Raw genomic sequence first — 15,232 nt, 5'->3', positions numbered from 1 at the left:
TGATCTGGTAGAGTTGTGTACTTGTGTTTGACTGTGGCCATTTATAATATATGTTGACCCTGCTGGAGTAATGTGTGCACATTTGTGTGACATCATTTTTAACGTAATTATTTCAGCACCGTAACATGCAAACACCAACACACACACACACATACACACACCACGAGAACTTACTGGCTACTTCAAGTGATGCGTTGTGACTGATTGCCTGGCCCAGATAGTTTCGGGCCACACACACGTAGCTGCCATCATCGGGCTTGCTCCGTCGGCCATGGATGATACGTAGGAAGAAGAGGGAGCCGCTGGGCAGCAGCATACGGTGGGAGCGAGGGTTGTCGCGGTCCGTCTCGACGCGCTCCCCGTCTTTGTACCATTCCACCGTGGGGGTTGGACGGCCCTCTGCTTTACAGTTGAGAGTGGCTGGTTCCCCTTTGGACACAATGAGGTCAGAGGGGTGCTCAACAATGCGGGGAGGGAAGTCTTCCTGGCGAAGACGAGACCCTGGAGAGAAAGATGGGTACAAAGTTGATATAAGTAAAGAAAAGAATTGGTTCCATGTATGCACTTCACTGCCGTATTAGATATAAGACACTTACTTAAACCACAAAGAGCCACAATAAAATTCCTAAAATAATCCTTCCATGCAATAAAGAGTAATCAAAACAGCAGCAGCTCTAAAGGAATTAGACATGGCATGTTATTATTGCTGTGCAAGTGCCTTGTATTAACAATAATCCAGTTTGACAATATAATTACCACACAATTGCGTGTTGCTCATAAACTGTTATGCTTTTGTTTCAGCAGTTGGAACCCCACGAGGCATCGTAAATTAAAAAACAATGCTGACGTGAAATCCTGAGGAAGTAATATCTTTCAAAACATGTCTCGCCTTAAAACTTGATTTTTTTTGCAAAGAAATATTTATATGTGCTTTTTGAGAGAAGCTTCAAGGCTGAATTATAATGGGATTATGGTGTTATCTGTGGCTTCAGAGACACAATACTACAGACTATTTGTGTTCATTCCTTTGATTTAAATAGTCAGTAGTTTTAAACATGGTTGAAACTCCTGCTATTACAGGTAACAGAAAAGGCATGAGTTCCCAAATGTATTATGGCTGTTTTCACTGCACACTCCATTAGTTACCAGGGAAATAAACAAGGTGGAAAAATATGGAGCTAGATCTCTAATGGTGAAGCCCCTTTTCCACTGCGCAAAAAAACTAAGGATGCATGATATTTGATTTTTTTGCCAACATCTGATATGCCACTATATAACAACTTTTTTGGCCGATAACCAATACTGATATCAATATATTGATTTGTATCCCCACCTAATTTTAGCGATCATCAAGTCTCTTCTGTAAGAATTAAAAATTCCTGTGTTTTTCCGTGACATTCTCGTGATTTATTCTTTATGTCACTGTTTGTTTTTTTTCCAGTGTCAGGGTTTTTTTTTCTATTTTGTTATAATGTCAGGTTTTTTTTCAGTCTTAACTCTCTGTCACTGGAGGGACAGCGTTGTTTATTGAGCTAGAACACTGACAGCAAGTTTTAGCATCATAAATAAAATTTAGCATTGAAAAAGAAACACTAAAAGGATAATTATTTTATTTTACTTTGATTCATATTTATTTTTATTTCATATATTTTATGTATTTTTTTGCATTCTTATGTGTTTAAAGACATTTTTCAGATTCTGTCACTAAGAAAACAGTGATAGAAAGTTGCAACTGAAAAGGAGCTGTCATTGCAAAAAATATATATATAAATAGAAAGAAAAAATACATTTGGAAAATCACTGAATAAACGTGACTTGAGGGAAAAAAAAGTCATTAAAAACACATTAGGATGCAATATATTTACATTCTGAAATAAATTAAAAATAATTATAAATGCCTGGATTTTATTTTTTAGAGTATTTTTGTCAGTTGAAGGTTTCCTCTTTTTTATTATTAATTTTATTTTCAATGTCAAAAACCTGCCTCTCTCTTCTCCACCCCACTGGAGTTTAAATTTATGTATGCTTCATGTTCACTATTTGGAGCTAGTTCTGCCACAGCCTTCTGAAACCGTTACACCAGCCACAGAAATACAAATCAATACCTCCAACCATACTCACTCTAACAACCACAAAATCACCTCTAATCCCTGATACACTGTTGAGATGTCAATCATGCTGGCCTCCTCAAAGAAACGGTGTAACAATGAGTCCCTGTGAGGCCGAGGACAAAGCAAACCTCCCTAATGAGATCCAGGTACACAACTCCAATGCCTCTGCACATCTTACATTCCTTCCATCTCTTTGCAATCCCCCAACACAGTCGAGCCAGCCCACCTCCAACCCTGTCCACACACTCACACAAAACAGCTACAGGAGTTCATTATATTTGCAGGATCTAGATCAAATTTTAAATCGCCTTTCATCCAAAATCATAATGCACAAGCATCTGTGAACAACCCAACAGAAAGAGAGTGAAGAGGGTGTGAAGAGCGGCCGAGATGATGAAGGAAATGTGGCATTAATGTCCGTCATGCAGCCACTGTTTACCTGTCTTATTGCTGTGGGAACACTTTTCAGCTCTTTCATGCTGCTGCAAACACTAGCTTGCACAGCCTTCAGCAGGTCGCGCTTTAATGTGCCAATCGCCCTGTAAAGCAGATAATCACCACTGTGCAAGAGAGTGATGAGCTCCTACTCTCCCGCTGCAACCAATAAATCCCACACAGACAAGTGTTTACCCAGATAGATAACACCTCACACATTGTGAAATGGGTGAGAATTTAAACCACTGGGTAGCCTGGTTTTGTGCGTTTGCACAAATCTATATTTACTGCCTTTTACAAAAGCTTATAAGGGAAAATTATTTAAGAGTACAACCCCCTCACTTACACAAAAGGTCGGGGACAATAGGGGTTGATAAGTGTGCAAGCTTATCATTAAAAACAGAAAGGTATGCTGACATTTGTATGTTTTGCATCCAAAAGCTCCGTATTACCTGGATGGGAGCAGTCTGACTCAATGTTTGTGGACTGCTGAGATAAGCCCTCCTACTGCCTGACTATTACATTCTGTTTTTTGTTTTTTTTTTAATTTCCCTTTCATTTACTTCCTTTCCTCCTTTGTCTGCTTTTCCTTTATGCTGTCAAGTGGTCGACCAAGCTAAAAGGGCTACATGCTAATGAATGCAAATGGTGCCAAAAAGTTGTATTGTACAGGCAGGTAATTACCCATATATACAGTATGCTCCTGAGTAACACCGCACAGCACCACAGCTTGAAATAAGAGCACCAGCAGGAGCTTTCTGTGCATTGGCACAATGAGAGGGAAATATACAAACCATTAACTGACCTTTTTGGGAAGGTTACAAAAAGTGCAAAAAAATATATTTTCTCACTCACTCCTTGCATACCTGCCCATGCAGCCACTTTGATATTTTTTTTGGTTTTGAGATATCCAGAGATTTTTGCTTTCATCCCAAATATAATGCAATTTAATTAAAACAAGTATGCAGTTACACTGGCAGCTTTGTGGGGATGTAGCCTACATTGAAGCAAAATGCTTAAGTCAGCATGCTGATATGCTTACAATGTTAGAGGACTTGTTATTACTTACTTACCACGTAATGAGTTTTGCAGGTATTTAGTCACAAACTAAAGTAGTAATTTTCTCGAAATGAAATGTATTGACCATTTATGGTATTAGCATTCTTCAAATGTGTATTTTTATTTTGAAAGTCATGTATATGAAAACAGATTTACCAGAAAACTTTAATGAATTTGTTATCTATAATTCTCAGTCTGGGACCCAGTTCAAAAGTTTGCATTTTCAGGCCCCCAAAACACTGTTGCTGTGTGAACAAAAGGCCAAACCACAAAAGAAGTTTAATGGTTTGCCAGAACCGTTGCTGTAAAGGCCCCTTAGACTACTTACTATGGCCCCCAGATGTTGACTTAATGAAGGAATTATCTGTCACATTTGATGCTGCTGAAGGTCTAAATAATCTAAAAGAAATTAGGTAAACCTATCTAAAACCACATAAAAAACAACATGTCTAGTGCTTAAAAACAAACCAAACAAAAAAGAGGCAAAAAGTGCGTAAACATTTCAATTAAGTACAATTTTACACACGGTCTAGACATTTAAACCTATAACAGAACAATATAAACAAGGTGGCCACTGTGGCCCTCAGTCACACATGCTGCTTACATTTCTTAATTGTGTTGGGCTGATGCCTAAGGGGTCCATGCAGCTCCCTAAGCTCCCTGGCATTACACAGAGGCAGTATCAGCCTGCTACAAGTGGGCCCCCAGAAGACCGGGCTTTATCTGCAAAGGGCCAGCAGCCAGCACACAATCAGTATGCAAAAACATGCACACAGATGCACAATGGAGTACATACATACACACCAAAGGTCATTTGTAGCACCTGTGCCCCTACAAATATGATTTTTCTTTCTGTCAGTCATCCCTGAGGCAGTTCTGTTGTCTTGTGAAGATCCAGGGAGAGAAGAGGAATGAAGAGCAACAAACATTAAAGAAAAGGAGCATGTCTGTGTAGTTTTGTCTCAGTCTGTGAAAAAAGGAGGTGGGTAGAGAGTCTGTTCTCTCCACAACTGTGTCTCTCTAGAGAATCAACTAAAATGAGCAAAAAAAAAAAAGAGTAGTAAGCCGTAGTATGTTGGAATAACAAGCTAGGTATTTTGTATTTTATTCAAGTAGGTTTGATGAATGTGTGAGTTAGAAAATAATGCACGAGGGGATAAATTACAGGAGGAAAGGAGGAGGAAAGGAAGAGGTGATAAAGGAGGGAGGTAGGGGATTTGAAACAACAAATCATTCACAGTGAGCTTCTAATAACACAATGTGACAAATATGAGCGTAATTTAGTGCAGTGCTGGTGGTCTTGGATCGACCTACCCTGGTGTCATTTACAGTACAGTACTGTATATGTTTAGAGTGCATGAAAGGAGGCCACTATGACTGTTTGGAGCCCAACCAAAGAAATATACAGAGAATATATCTAATTTCACAATCAAATTAGCTTACCACACTGAGGTCACACAAGCTGTCAGCCCAAGATGAAAAAGTATCCTTTCCAAAGATACAACACTTCAGACAGCCTCACACAAACACTGTTTACATGCACAAAATATTCCAGTTTTTGCCCTTGCTCTGAAGACTATATTTTTACTAAGCTGTTTAACTGGCACATGAAAATGAATATTCCCCTAATATTCCAGTTTACATTCAGCAGTACATAAGCCTACTCTGATTATTGTGGCCAAACATATTATTTCTTAAGTCAAATTATGGAGAAATGTTCGCCTGAAGCCACTTGTGTTATTTTGCTTCTTTGCATCAAAATTTTTTTTTTCAAAGTTTCCTGCTCGTGGAGGACTTGTTACACCATGTAAACACAGCCTCCTGCTTACATTCCCTCAACAACTTTCTTTAGGGGTTGGTGTTGCAATATTTGCAACAGGGTTTCAACAGCTTAAGGCGAGCTAGATTTAATACTTTTTTTAGAGTTTTATTGCTACTTGGAATGAAATTTAAGCGCAATTTTAAAATTGAAAAAGTTGAAAAAAAAAAAAAAAAAAAAGAACACATGAACCAGCATCAATTACTTAGGTTTAAGAACAATTTTACAATTAAATGTTTATTGTAGAATGACTTCTGTGGTCCAGAGAAAAAGCAATATTATTCACTTAAAATGTAAAAACACTTCCCAAAATGGAACACAGAAAACAAAAAGACCATAATATTCTTGAAAGTATTCATTCTGTTTACTAACAGGAAATCCATTTCTGCATTTTAATACAGGTTTTCTTGGCAATTTTGTGTTTCTCACTGCGTGTGGGATTTCGCTGCTGTGATTGCCATCAGGACGAGTTTAAGAAGAGATTTAAAAATATAATAAATAGATAAATAAATGAATAAAAACATGTTACCAATTATCCTGAGATTATACAATGCAATTTCAGAAAAAAAGATTCATAAAATCCAATTAAGGCCTTAGACTTATCAAGGATCCATGGGAAATATCCAAAAAGCTGTTTATATCCATGTCTTTCATAATGTTTAATAGTTGATGTGGGGTTTTTTTTGGACCAGAAATGTGGGCTTTTCTTATGGACATGTATTTCCTACCTCCCTTGCAAACTGCTGGTTGGTTTGTGAACATTGTATTTATGACAACATACAAAGCCAGTCGTAGACAGGTAAGAGGGTGTGTGTTGCCAAGTGTGGTTAAAAAAAACAAACAAAAAACAAAAATACAAACAGCTTAGAAGCATATTGCAGATACGCGGTAAAACAAGCCAAAACTTGATTAATACCAGCCTTGCCCACATGTCAGGCAAATTCGGAAGACATAAATGAAATGTACTATTCACCTGAGCCACATCAAATACAGAATACTGTCATATTCAAAACAATAGTGGAATATTTGTTTATACGTAAACATAGCCACAAACACATTTCTGAAGCATCAATTGAATACTTGGGTTCCAGTTTTCAATTCAGACTCCAAAACCTTTAAATGTACTAATGGAAGGATGTGCATAATTGTCTCTCCATGGTTTTGCAAAGTACTAGAGGAGCAATGGGTGACATTTATCAATGTAGAAATGCTGTGGACTGTCAGCCTTTGGTGCTGCTGACAGCTGTGTGACACAATCAGCTCGCTCACTGACTCTGACACCAAGCCTACCGGAGCCCCAGTGGTACAAATGGTAAATCTCCACCTGAGGTGCTGTGGGATTACCTGTTCCCAAGTGCCACTCTGGCGAAGTAGCAGTCGGGGCCACAGCTAATGACGGCAGGCAGATTTTGTTGGAGGCTTAAGAGTGTGCAGTAAATGGAACAGCTATGTCTTGTTAAGGAAAGCCTTTTGTTTCAATCTGTAAAAGTCATTTAGTTTGCTTTTGTCGTGACCCGTGGGCCAGATCGTGGATCAGCCCACACTTTTAATGGCTAGACAGAGATTTCCAGAAGCTTCTGAGTTCAAAGCGGTACTCTTGTAAGTCAAATGACACCACATGTTTGAACAGACAGCTATCCAAGACCAGATGAACAAGACAGATATCAAGAGAACAGAACTAAGACTCAGAGGCTTACAGGGCGTTTGAGAGACAGACGTGACAAGTTACACCGAGAAAGACAAGACCACCAGAGCACCAAAGACAACTGCAGGGAAAAAACTGAACTAAGTTAACTACAAAAGCTGTTTTATGTTTTTAATGTCATTTTGAATTAGACTGGTCAGTGTTAGACAGATTTTGGCACCTCTCCACCTTCGACCGCCTGACATATCATGCGAGCACACAATTGCACAAAAATACAGGATTAAATATGACTTTATAAATAAATTCTGTGTCTGAATGAGGAATGAGTGCCGTCAGCATTTCCATCCTAAAATACACTTCACAGAGCTAGACTAGACAGCCGTCTGACTCTGTGACACTTAACTCACAGCAGCAGAGTATTAGTGTGACAAGCGGCTGATATTATGCAAGTGTTTTTTTGCCGTGCATCACTGCACCACCTTTGGTATTTTAAGCACATCTGATTATACAGAAATGTCAGCAAAACATCCAACAAATCTTCTATTCTAAGGCCAAGTCCTGACTAATGTGGATTCAGCGCTACATCAAAGAGCTATAAGAGAGACCAGGGACCTGTTTTATAACACTAGAATAAAAAGGTTACACGCACACAGAAGCGCAAGAGACAAAACCATGTTCCGAGAATTACTTATTTTTGAAACCATCTACAAGCTAACCTGCAACTAATTTTCTCCATATTGAGGCCAAATCACCCACAAACATTTAAAGCTCAAATCTGCTTCTGCTAACTTTAACACATAAAGCACAGCATTAGTTCATGTAGAGCATTAAATTGGGCATGTATCTGCTGATTGGCATGGACTGTTTGCTTCACAGTGATTGGCTCATTTAAAACTCAGCTAATGACATCCAATCATAGTTCAATGAATGTACAGCCTTGACATTATAACCTTGCACTTATTACTGGTATTCTGATGATTATGGTAACCTCATTCTTATGTGATTTTTATGTTGTCAGCTTAACTAAGCTTTCTGTTTGTGTTTATCAAGGAGGATTATCTCTCACAGCTGCTCGGATAAACAATCAGTATACATGGTGATTGTGAATATTCATAGTAATGAGCTTGCAATTTAAAAGCCCAATGTGCAGCATTAGGAGGGATATACTGGCAGATATTATATATAGTAAAGATATTTTCTTTGGCATAAAAACCATAAGAATCAAAGTGTATTTTGTTGACTCAGAATGAGTTGTTTATATCTTAATAAGAAGCGGGTTCTTGTCCATGGAGATCACCATGTTGTACCACCATGTTTCTACAGTATCCCAGAAAGGACAAACAAAACACTGGCTTTAGATAGGACCATTAGTGTTTTGTTGTTTGCATGTCAGCGAGTATAGTTAGCAGCCCCTCTACGACAAGCCCAAAGCATAGGGAAAACAAACAGTTTTTTTTTTACCAGTTTAAATAGCCAGGTCCATTTTTTTGGATATCATATTATATTATAGCACATTATATTATTATGGTTCCCGGTCAAAACCTCCCTAACTACGAACACTTAAGAAATCCTAACTGGAAGTTCATGCTTGGCACACGGGAGAAGTTTCAGCTGGTTGCAGTCTACAATCCTCACTTCTTAATGCCACTGGGAATGCTGCCAGACCACAAATCAAAAAAGCCAAAGAAGGCTTTGTTGTTGCGAAAGGTGAAGATATAGATGTTCTATCACAGGAGTGTCTAACATATGGTCAACAGGCCAGAACTAGCCCACCAAAGGGCTCAATCCAGCCCACTGAATGATTTTACATTCATAATATTGATGCACTTGTATAGGCTAACACTGAAATAAATAAATAAATAAAAACACCAAGCAGGGGTGAAGTACTGCCTGTGGCAAGCAGCTATGCAATGTCTATGGAAAGCTGAGGCTGCCATTCCGAGCTGCACCTGTTTGATTCTGCAGCCAAGTGCAGCTAATCTACAAGAGGGCTATAGTTTAACTTTTAGTGAGTAATTGAGGCCAGAGAATACCTGCAGCCGAGCCGTAAACAGACTGATATGTTTTCTTATCTATCAAAGAATCCTTACCGGCTGAAAAAAATATAATTATAGCTGCCTCCTTACTGTAAAATGTTGTTTAAGAGGCTTTTCCACCATAACCAGAACACAATTCAGAAAATACAATGAATGCTTGTTGTGCACATACTTCAAGATATTAAACATTATGAAAAATATTGTCAATCAGTAGCTTCAGTATGAAAATATCTGTATCAGACTTCTGTCTTGAAAAAATACTGATGGAACCCTATTGCTAAGGCACTGCCAAAACTTTTGATTTGTAAATGTTTTTTAAGGCAGGAGATAACATAATCTGTTTCCCTAATAGCTTCCACTTCCACTTTGTGTCAGGAGTGGAAATGTATGAAAAAATACAAATGTAATGACAATGAGTGCTGCACTTCTTTTTTCTTAAGACATCAGGCTGTTCATCGTCTGTTTTGTGAATGGATGAACAATTTCAGAAAGAACTTCTTTACATTAAGAGAAAGGGAAGAAATTGGAGATGTTGTTACTATAGGTTATTATGCAGTGGTTTTACTGGTCCGGCCCACTTGAGATCACATTGGTCTGTGCGTGACTCATGAACTAAAATGAGTTTGACAACCCCGGTCTGTTGTTTGGGGGTCTTAATTATGATCATTTAAACAGTGGTTTTAATAATTGCACTGAAACACATCATGTCACTCAAAATTTGAGTGCATAAACAGATTAGCTTTTTGTGTTTCTGCATTAAAGTAATAGTTTGACAATTTCAGTCAAACACTTACTTGCTTTCTTACAAGTGTCAGATGAGAAAACTGATACAACTCTCATGTCTGTCTGTTAAATGTAAACCTGGAGCCAGAAGACAGTTATGCCCAGCCAAGAAATAGTCCACATTTAAACCCTTTCTTTTTTCTGTATGGATTAAACAAACATGATATAACATGTTAATTAGTGAGCTTTAGAGGAGCTGGTAGGAGGATTTTTTTTACCTTTTGACAGAGCCAAGCTAGATGTTTCTCCTTATCTTAATGCTAAGCTAAGCTAAGCTAACCACCTGCTGGCTTTCACTTCATGACTGATGATTTAACATAAAAAGTGAGTGATATTGATCTTCTCATGTAATTTGCTGCATGAAAGTAAATAAATGTATTTCCCCTAGCACTGAGTTATTCCTTTAACAAAGAAAAAAAAGTCAGACTCATTGGAAAATAAACCATTTGTGTTGCTCATCCCTTGGAGACACGTATTCCAAACACACGCAGACACACATTCATTTGTAAAGTAAAACACAACGAGCCTATGAATGCCAGACATTCTTTCTCAGGCTGTATAAACTACAATTAAGTGGAACAGTTGAACACTGTCATTCACTCAAGTATGTGGGGGAAGGAATGTGAGTGTGTTCCTGTGTATGTGTGTGGCTGGGACAAGGTGTCTGCTAACCACGCTCTCTCTTGCATTGTGCTCACACATTTGATCTTCTTTAATTGCATTTTGTCAAAGTTAATTTAATCACATGGAAGTTCTGAAAAAAAACAACAACAAAACTTTAATTACAGTATTGTGAGGTTCTGGCATGCTTCTAACAACACAATGCACAATGAAGCAGTCTGCGGAGAGGAGAGTCAAGGTCATGGACATGATAACACCTCCCAACTGCAGCACCCAGATGTTCAGAGCCAGATATGAACAGAGTGGGAATGCATGAGGAATACGCTCGCAAGCTTAACACGCGAACGGCTTAGGAATTGATATGACAAGATGCAGAGGAAGATTTTGAAATAATTAAAATAGCAGCAAACGATCGATCAATCTACTAATTTTTTTTTTTTTTTTTTACAATAAATCCATAAATCCTTTAGTCAGTGTAATGCCAGAAAATAGAGAAAATGCTCAATATAATTTTCCAAAGCCCAAATTAATGTCTTCAAATAACTTATTTGGTCCAAAACCAAAACATTTATTTGCATGAAACAGAGAGAGCAGCAAATTCTCACTTATTGAAAAGCTGGAAACAGTGAATATTTAGCATTTTTACCCTCCAGTTATCAACAATTATTTATCTGTCAGTCAAATCGTTATTAAATTAAATGACTTTATGAGTATCCGTCATTGAGAATTGCAAGCAAATATTTATGTATTTATTTCCTGAGGCTGATTCCTAAATAGTTTTTTCTTTTATTTGTGTTTCTACTGTGCAATAATGAAATGTTTTAGAAAGAAAATCCACTTTGTGTTGTCAGCCGTTAAATGCTCACTAGGAAGGTAACAAGGAATGAAGTCCCCAGGGCAGACTCAAACCAGAACATTGCTGGTGCATGATAAACATCTGAGCCAACTAGGTCATCAGGACACTTAAACTGGAGAATAAATCCATCAGACTGTCAATGACACAAGCTGTGGTCTTTCCATCTTGTTTCCCTGCAGTTTGTAAGAATCCAATATTATTTGTTTGCTTCAGTTCATTGAAATGTTTTGATTTGCTCACAAATGACATTAAACTGACTTGCTGCTCAAGGGTGCAGGACACATTCCCAGCTATGCTAACACTGTTTACGGTTAATCCCTAATTGTGTTGGCATTTTGTACGCACTTTGCTGTTTATATATTGTATATAGCTTTGACATATCAACAGTTAAGCTGAGCTTACCTCCTACAGGAGCACAAGTGTCTGGAAAGGCCAGCAGCTGAGGCTTATCCTTACTCCATTAAATGTTCAGTGGAAAGCAAAGCGGCTGTATAGGCCATTGATTATCACTCAGGCACAGCCTGAAAGTCAAACTTCCCATGAGCAGGGACAGACAATAAAATGGCAAAGAGTTTCTTATTATTAAAGGAAAAAAAATCCACTTTAGGTTACTCTTGCATTTAGTGATTTAACAAGTTGCCTTATCATCTCATCAATTCCAATGTAGTCTACAGTAGAATCAGTTAAACAGACTGCATAATGTGTGTTTGACCATCTGTAGTCTATCATGTTTCCTTCATCTCCTCTGAGGCTTGTAGGTTATAAAACTGCCATTTAAAACATTTTTTGCTACACTTACTGAGTTTACACATTAATAATACATTAGCCTCATGCTGTGTCATTGCATGTCACAAGTGCATATCTGTGTGACCTACATTTATTTTTGGTCTTAATTGTGCCCCTGGTAGTGGCAGCCCAGATGTGAAGTGACTGTCATACTGTGAAGGGAGAGAGGGAGAGGAGCTGCCCTGAGCACTAAACACATTTACAAAACTGCAGTCCTCACAGGACTTCTTGTGTTTACTCAAGTACCATTTCATGAATGCGTGCATGCAGAAACGGACTCATGTGGTTATTAGTCAATAACTCAGTACCAACATACACAGACATAAGCTCATATTTGCCTCTAAACCACTCCTCTGACTCTTCACTGCTGTCTCTTTAATGAAGAGGCAGAATGAGTGGCCACAGGCCTGGATGTTTTTGGACTGCATTAACACTCAAAACAATCATAGCATTAGCTTAATAGTCCAAGAGGACATTAATAAGAGGGTTCATTCAGCCACAGGAGATTATAGGTTAGAACTGCAGAGTTTCACTCAGATTTTGCTGGCTTTGCTCATAACCCTCTTAGTAGAAAAGGAAGATGAAGCTCACTGAGCTCTGCAAAAAGCAGCAAGTATTAATAGCCTACACTTTAAGTTGGACTGTATTTACATCTGCATGGGAACAGACTGACACTTTGAAACACTTCCTATCTTCCAAATGTTACACGAGAAGACTCACACCAATCACTGTTAAATACAAAGCAAGAGCCAAGTAACAATTAGCTTATTTTAGCATGGCAAAAGATAAAAAAAAAATAGCAAGTAGAGAAAATTTCCCAAATTTTCCTTTAAAATTCAACTCTGGCTCCTCTTTCTGATTCAAAATGTGGATTGCACACCACACCCTCTTGTTATACTGATGTCCAGCTATCTGAGCTGCCTGCCACCTGTTTTACTTGTATGTGCTTCTTGGGAACATCTGTGCACAAAGAATTTATTCTCTATAAACTATATCATAGCCCTGCCACCAGAAGAAAATGTTGGCATTGTAAGTTTCTGCAAATCACGGATATATTACATTTGTATGTTTCATACATATCATATCAACATTACTAAAGTGACGTTGCTCTGATAACATGTTGATGAGCTGACTTTGTCATTGGAAAATAAAAGGGACAGTATATGGCATGACGGCTGGGTAAAAGAGCTGACAAGCCTTCACAAACAACAAAACCACTTGTTTTTACAAAGACAATAGTGTATATCCTGCAGCGACTGTGCCACCAAAACTGGGTGTTTTAAGTCAAAGTATGGTCTTTTCCTAACTATAACCAAGTTTTTTATGTGCCTACAGCTAACCACACATTAACCACAGCATTGTTGAAACATGAACTTTCAACATATCGGCTATAATAATGTAAAAACGTTACATATTGGTGGTTTGCAGAGACTCACAATGCCAACATTTATGCAGTTAGAATGAATATTTCCACATGCAAATACTAAAGCCTCTTTGTCCAGATCAGAGGTAGTTTGACTTTTTCTTCTTTAATTGTTCATTTGCAATCAGACTGTCAGATTAAAAAACAAAATGTTTAAACCACAAAAAAAGTTTTATGAAGACATGGCAAGTTACTTGTCATTTTTCAAAACACACTAACCTGCTATTGCTTATGAAGAAAAAAACACATAAAGTGCTTTTTGTTGTTTCTCAAAATTGTTTCAAATCTTGAGACAGTGATCCAAGTGTTTCAAAAACAGCAGTGGGTGTGTGACACATTGGCAGCAGTCAGGCCAAGGAGCCAAATGCAACTCTTATCAAAACACAGCTGCTGCTGCTACTGCTGCTGGTGTTGATGGTGGTGGTGCAATATCACTTCCTTGGTGGAAATACAGTCTTCTTTTTGAAATATTTATATATTTTGCACCTGCTATGAAAAATGTACACATCATATTTATCTGTGCTATATCCTTTTTTTCAAGAAATTCTGATACAATCTTCTAGTTTAGTTGCAGCATGCACTGGCCACACAATATACATCCTGATATCACCCATTCCAAGGATTAATGTCCTGAAGTGATGATGGGAATATGCATCACTAAATGAAAGCATAAAGCCAAGATATCCACGTATAAACAGTGTGCCAGGAAGCCCCCCTCCTTATAAAGTATTCCTATATTTTTTCAGACTCAACTGTATCAACAGCACCTGCAGGGAGCAGCAATACTACAAGTAGCAATAAAGCACCTCAGTGGGCTCAGCCAAGAAGTCAGAGTTCAGCGTGGAAGAGAAATCCATAATATCCTGACCTCTTTTTTTCCACAGCAAACCTGTTCGTGTCAGTCACTTCCACTGGGCAAATATTATTTTAACTGTGTCTTGACAAATTGCTTTTTGCTTCGTTTTAGCCATGAAGGATTGGCGTGTTCATGACCCATCACCCTTCCATCAGCTTCTCTGATTTTTAAGAGGTGATTAAAACTGCTCATCTGGTAGAAATAGGGGAATTTATCTGTATGAACAGCTTTTTATTTGGCTGCACTCATGTTGGAGCTGTTGATCACACATGTTGGCACGGGGCTCTGGGGTTGGTTGTTGACGTGAGGACTACAGTTTAAGCCCAGCTTTCCAGCTTGGCTTGCTGTGTTGTGTGTGAGGTGTTTGAGGTAAACCTTTCTGTGTTCTAATAAATTGCTTTAAGAATGCAAAACTTAGCTTACAATCTAAAAATCCTGGCAAAAGTTGTAATGACCTGCTGTTTGAGGAGAGGTTCCACTCGACCGTTAAATGTAATTGCAATGATTTGTGAAAAAAGGATGAACGAAACAATTTGTTGTACCTCTCATTGCCAAACCAGCACTGTTTGGAATAAAGCAGCTTTAAAAATCTGGCTACCATCCACACTTGATACCAATCTTTCATGTCACAATAAAGCTGCTGTTTGATGTGAGCAAAACGGTGCAGGTTTGGTTGATTGGAAAGTTGTTCTCACTGCAGTGGAAAATCACAAGCTATGGGAAGAAAATGTCTGTGAGATTAATGACTGTCTGGAGTTTCCTTTTATCTCTGTGTTCATATATACAGATTTGGAACGTGAGT

General features: G+C 38.2%; 1 protein-coding gene across 1 annotated transcript in view; it reads right to left on the bottom strand.

Annotated features, from left to right (window-relative positions):
• The window catches only part of LOC121952493 (roundabout homolog 1-like), a 105,390-nt gene that overhangs the window by 78,703 nt on the left and 11,455 nt on the right, over positions 1–15,232 (bottom strand). The window contains exon 2 of the mRNA XM_042499217.1: positions 175–501. Coding sequence (XP_042355151.1) covers positions 175–501 — 327 coding nt within the window. The remainder of the gene's footprint in view (positions 1–174; positions 502–15,232) is intronic.

Source organism: Plectropomus leopardus, chromosome 13 (assembly GCF_008729295.1).
Source record: "Plectropomus leopardus isolate mb chromosome 13, YSFRI_Pleo_2.0, whole genome shotgun sequence".
Classification (NCBI taxonomy): domain Eukaryota; kingdom Metazoa; phylum Chordata; class Actinopteri; order Perciformes; family Serranidae; genus Plectropomus; species Plectropomus leopardus.
The sequence above is the reverse complement of the archived record's forward strand: the minus strand, read 5'-3'. Positions and strand labels throughout refer to the sequence as shown.